The 5699-nt window shown below is 47.3% G+C and overlaps 1 protein-coding gene across 2 annotated transcripts; it reads right to left on the reverse strand.

Annotated features, from left to right (window-relative positions):
• Nucleotides 1-512: 512 nt before the first annotated feature.
• LOC123113764 (homeobox protein knotted-1-like 11) lies at nt 513-4758 on the reverse strand. 2 transcript variants are annotated; one of them, XM_044535070.1, is made up of 7 exons: nt 4272-4758; nt 3965-4120; nt 2851-2971; nt 1318-1502; nt 1097-1228; nt 852-988; nt 513-752 (listed from the first exon to the last, which is right to left on the reverse strand). In XM_044535070.1, the coding sequence occupies exons 1-6, from the start codon at nt 4275-4277 to the stop codon at nt 899-901; spliced, it is 690 nt and encodes a 229-aa protein (XP_044391005.1). In that variant the 5' UTR covers nt 4278-4758; the 3' UTR covers nt 513-752; nt 852-898. The 2 variants fall into 2 exon arrangements, with proteins under 2 accessions (XP_044391005.1, XP_044391004.1); XM_044535069.1 differs by having other exon boundaries at nt 513-763.
• Nucleotides 4759-5699: the final 941 nt, after the last annotated feature.

A 5699-nucleotide genomic window follows, 5' to 3' on the forward strand; every position in this document is an offset into this window, starting at 1 on the left:
TATGGCCATTAATGGCGCATCAGTGGTGTGCCATTACTAGCACGCCATTAGTAATTTTTACTAATGGCGCACCACTGGTGCGCCATTAGTATCTGGTATACTAATGGCGCACCTAGCAGTGCGCCATTAGTATACCATTCGGTGCTCCACTGATATTCCCTCTAGGTGCGCCACTAATAACCTTATAGGTGCGCCTCTAGTAATAAAGGAAGGTGCGTCACTAATAAGGGCTTAAATGCGCCACTAGTAATGTATTTGGAAAACAAAAAAATCCAATTTTACAGAAAACAACCTATAAGGAAAATAATTTAAAAACAAAAAATGAAATAGAATCATATTTTTTTATTATAGTAAGAATATTACAATGTCTTTACAAGTAACCAATAAAAGGAAAATTGCAAGGAAATAAAAGAAAATCCTAAAACTAATCTTCTAGTAATCTTTTCTTCTTTTTCTTCACTTTATCCCTGCAAAATGTAACAAAATAAACAGAAATACAAACAAATTATTTATAACATGTCAATATTGTCATTTTTTATAACATGTCAATACTGTCTTTTCCAGAATTACATGGTGTGAATATTGTATGAGTAAGATTATAATGGAAATGAATTGCAGAGGACATATGAGGTTCAACACTAATCATCGACAAGATGGAAGCGCTATGTACATATATGGGGCATTCGTTCTTCGTTCTTCGCTCTCCGACCGACCGCACCCACCCTACCAGGACTGCTCGGCGTTGCCCTCACCTGCATTGTTCCTTTTTTTTAGAATGAAAGAGAGGGAATGAAAACCTGAGCGATTTCAAGCATGTGATGAAAGGATTGTTTTTGGGGTGACCGCCGTACCTTTTTCTCTTGCTCTTGTCTGACGAGGACGAGGTAGGGTTGCTGTGCTAGTTCCGCTTGCGCTGGTTGATGAACCAGTTGTTGATCTGCTTCAGCTGCAGCCCCGTCTCCTGCACCAGCCGCGCCTTGTCCTCCTCCTAGCAATACCCACCAGCGACGCTCATCAGTAGCACAACAAGAATTGCATGTAAAATGGTGACAAAGTTGCTGGCGATGACGGTATATGCGGGATGTCTGTCACATACAGTTGGGTACGGCCATTTGGCGTGGGCTTGCCACCAAGCTTTCAGGGTAGACGCCGTGTCCCCTGGGAGCTTTCCGGCTCTTCGCTTCCGCAGTATCTCCTCCCTGATGTCCACAAGCTTTTCTCTATACCCCTGCAAAGTCAGGAAAATAATTTTGTTTACAGTTCAGTTTGGACACCAACATAGTGGCAGCTGACAGAATGGAAGGCAGCGAGTTTTACCTGTTTAAGCTCATGCTTCAGCTCTTGCCTCACGCGCTCGACCAAGGATCTCTCACCCTCGGTTAGCATTCCGAAGCCCATGCCATCTGACACATCATTCCCGTCAAACATGTTGCTCTCACTGTCGACCGGATTGTCTTCGTCATCGGACATAGTTGCCCCGGTGCCTTCACCAGGAGATGCCCCTATAGGAAGAATCGATATTAGCAAAACTCAGAACTGGCCAATCTCCAACTTATCCTGGTCACATTTATATTGCGTCTTGCCTTGGCAGGTACCTATTCTTGCTCTAGTTTTTTTCAGTACAATATATAACTAAGCCTATCCAGGCTTAATCTTGCTCTATTTTTTTTCTGACACAATTCTCATTATTATCTGAAGGCAAACTTCCATGTTCAAGCATATGCCTCTCATCGTAAACTGATTGATGATTACACATACAAACAGATTATGCAAAGTTCTATTGTCAACAAAAAAAAAGAAAAATCACTCCCTTTGGTTTTCACAGCGACACCAGTTTCCAGTGTGACTGGATATTGGCATGGTTTTCTCATAGGTGTGTGCCTCGTGATGCCTATAGGCAGAATGGTGGAAAATGTGACGTAGCAAAAGGAACTAAAAACAGTACTATATGCAGACAATCAATATCCATGAATTAAATTCAAGTAAAGTACAATTCCACTAGAAATTTTGTAGCCATGTCAGTTCATTTTGATGATGAAGCATTATTCAATATGCAACACTTTTTTTGCACTACGCAAGGGGCTTCTTTTCCTATATGGATTATATGTCATTTTGACAAGCAACATAAAGTATCTGAAAGGGTAACCCTTGTGTGATGGTTCCCAATTATATAGTCCGTGACTGTTCCGTGTGGAAGCTAATTGCAGTAGACATATTAAGAGAGACTTTATCAGGACAGCTTAGCTAAGATTATGAACGCAAGGTACTGTCAGTTCAGTTGCATGGTTGGTGCAACACAAGGTTCATGAATAACTGCCACATACACCGAACTGAAATCTCAAAAGGTACAGCTTTGAAGCCAGGTCCAACAGCTCAAAGTCTGCAACTCTTGTAACTAATAATAATATATAAGAAGGAACCGGTACTACTATAAAGGTGGACCTAGTATCTCATCGGACCTACAAGGGTGTGAATTATGACCTATATTTTCTGTCACGACGCGCAATAATACAGGAAAATGGCCAGTCATCGAGCTCTTTCTAGTTGAGTTGAAAAACAAAATATAAGACGTTTTTGCAGTTCTTATATTCTGGTATAGAGGTAGTATTTGTGTTATGTTTGTACTCGCTGGATGCAGAGAGCGGAAGCAATGGATCCCTTCTTTTAAAAAAGAATTCCCCTGTGGTTGAGATCCTATGAAACGGCGCCCCTCATGTAGCATGATACTTACTGTGACTATCAACCTCTTAATAAGCATGTAGTGTAGAGATTGTAAAACCCTCTTCCTAGAGAATTTAAGAAGCACTTATCTTGCTGCTGAACTGATGAAGTTAAGATGATGTATGGTACCTGTAAGACTCTGCAGAGTTTGCTCGAGCTCCCAGCAGGCCATCACCGCCTCCATGGCGTGGACACGCACATGCTGCTGGAGCTGTTCCTCGAAGGAACAGAGGAGCAGCACATAGTGTGTCTGCAACAAGGAAAACAGAACCTTTAGAACACATATATAGAGAAAAAGGAAGGTGGTCGATAATAACCTTTACACAAGGAGAATTGCCATTTCCAGGCAAAGGAAGGAGCCCCTGCTTGCCTAGCAAAGGGACACTTGTAGTTGTTTTTTGGGGTTTGCTTTTGTCTCTATCGCAGAGGTGAGGCGCTTGTGGTTGAGGAAACAAAGTTGCTCACAGCTAGAGCCTAGAGCACACAGTAAATTATTTGGAGGTGGGATGGGTAGCAATCAAGGGATGAGCTAGCATAATACTCATAGTTGAAGAAGCTAACTTTAACCAAATCCACCGGCGGAGGTTAGCGAGTGCTAATAATCCCATGTGAGCTCGTGTGCAACCAATCAAACATGTTGTGTGCGTTGGAAGAAAAAGGTAACCTGGCTTAGCCTGTTTGAAATCCCAATCCCAAAACCCATTCGTTCACCGACCCGTGGACCAGAGGTTTAAAGCTTGGAATTGAGCTTTCTAGCTTTCTTTAGTACAATCTTTTTGCATTTGCTACCCATACGGAACAATTTCATTGATGAAAGATGGATGGCTATTCTCCACATTTGCCGCGGGAAATCCTTCTCTATACAAGTTCTCGTACGAGGTTTTTGAACAGAACTTCGATAGGCGAGGCCGGGATCGAGAAGTGGAAGTCATAAAAAAGAGATGTTTCTCTTCGCACCTCATATCAAGAGGAAAGGTAGCTTGTCAAGCTGGTCTCACTATTGGAAATTCTAGCTTTCTTTTTTTTTTCACCGGCTCTTCTTCTTTGCCCAACACGAGCGGGGCAATTTCATTGCCAAATCCCATCTAATCCCCAAATTTTCGAACCACACACGCACGCACGCCGCGTCAATCTACTACACATAACATAGAGCACGCGCGGGGCAGCCCGGCCCAGCCGGCGCGGGGCGTCCGTACGCGGCGTGAGCGTGAGGCGAGGAGGCCTGGTGGTGGTAGCAGCTCACCATGAAGAGGTCGAGCTCCTCGCCACCGGCGGGCGCGGCGGCGGGGGGGGCACGGGCGGCGGGGCGCGCGCGGCGATCTGCGCGTCGATGCGGGGGAGCTGGTCGACGGGGGTGGCGACGCGGAGGCAGGCGACGTGCGCCTCCAGCAGCAGCAGCCTGCCCTGCACATAAAACGAACCAATGAGGGGACGGGAGGGGAGATGAAGAAGATGGCCTGCAGCCACACGCACCATGGTCGGGGTCGGAGATCCGTCACCGGAGATGGCCTGCAGCCGTCGTCTGTCGCACGAAGGTTGAGGCGTCATACCTCCATGGCTAGGCTAGGCTAGGGTTTCTGGCATCTCCGTCCTGGCTTCTGTCGGCCCTGGATGGATGGTCGCGGCTCAGGTCGACGACGGGACGATGCGCCATAGATCTGGATCTGGGCGCTCCTCACCTCCCTGGAAGCTCGCCGGAGAAGGCCTTCCCTTCCCTCCCCTCCTCTCCTCTACTGGGAGAGAAGAGGAGAGAAGAGAAGAGAAGGTGAGGTGCGGCAGCGCTGCAGGGAGAGGAGGCCGCCATGACCGGGCTCCTCCTGCTGCCATGGTCACCATGGCATCGGGCTAGGGTCTCGGCCCGACCAGGCAGACAGAGGAGAGGATAGGGAGGTCGCCAGCGGGGCGTGGATGGGGAGAGGAGGCCGCCGGAGAGGTGATGCGGAAGAGGAGATCGGCGGCGGCGTTGGGTCAGAGCCGGAGGAGAGGCGGGTGGCTGTGTCAGGAGGAAGGGAAGGGGAGAGAACGTGACTAGAGGGAGGGGATAAGGGGTGATAGCAATGGCGCACCGGTAGGGGGTGCGCCATACGTATAGATAGCAATGGCGCATCTCTTACTGGTGCGCCATTACTAGTTAAAACTAGTAATGGCGCACTTTCCCCCTAGTGCGCCATTGGTAAGTCTGGGGAGGGGTGTGGGGCCAGGACAAAGCTACTAATGGCTCACCACACACTAAGTGCGCCATTAGTAATATGGCCACTAATGGCGCACCCATATCTGGTGCGCCATTGCTATATAGCAGTGGCGCACCACATGTCTGGTGCGCCATTAGTGTCCATATCATCTATAGCCCTTTTCCTAGTAGTGCGCCCCCTGTCTCCTGGACAGGGTGTGGGCCCCCTGCCCTATTTCTTTTGCTCATAATTCCTTAATAAATCCAAAAAGTTGTTTCGTGCAGCCTCAGGTCTTTTGGAGTTGTGCAGAATAGGTTTCCAACGTTTGCTCCTTTTCCAGCCAGAATTCCAGCTGCCGGCATTCCCCCTCTTCATGGTAAACCTTGTAAAATAAGAGAGAATAGCCATAAGTATTGAGATATAATGTGTAATAACAGCCCATAATGCAATAAATATTGATATAAAAGCATGATGCAAAATGGACATATTAGTGTCTAGATTGAATCTGTTGGTTCTGGACTCTGCGGCGGCTGGAATTGATTTTCATCGACTCCCCTAGGTTTCTGGAATATTGGGGTATTTATAGAAAAAACAGGTGGTTTAGTGGGCACCCGAGGTGGGTACAACCCACCTGGGCGTGCTTGGGGGCCCAGGCCCGCCCTGGTGGGTTTTGCTCCCCTCAGAGCACCCCAAGGTGCTTCTTCGGCCCACTGGATGTCTTTTGGTCCCAAAAAATTCCACAAAAGCTTTCGCTGCATTTGAACTCCGTTTGGTATTGATTTCCCGCGATGTAAAAAACATGCAGAA

Source organism: Triticum aestivum, chromosome 5B, assembly GCF_018294505.1.
Source record: "Triticum aestivum cultivar Chinese Spring chromosome 5B, IWGSC CS RefSeq v2.1, whole genome shotgun sequence".
NCBI classification, from domain to species: Eukaryota; Viridiplantae; Streptophyta; class Magnoliopsida; order Poales; family Poaceae; genus Triticum; species Triticum aestivum.

Excerpts from the sequence above, each read along its gene's own strand:
- LOC123113764 (XM_044535070.1), bottom strand. Across the intron at positions 2,972-3,964 it reads AGGAGCTCGACCTCTTCATG|ACACACTATGTGCTGCTCCT; the intron begins GTGAGCTGCTAC and ends TCCTTGTTGCAG. Across the intron at positions 1,503-2,850 it reads AACTCTGCAGAGTCTTACAG|GGGCATCTCCTGGTGAAGGC; the intron begins GTACCATACATC and ends TTCTTCCTATAG.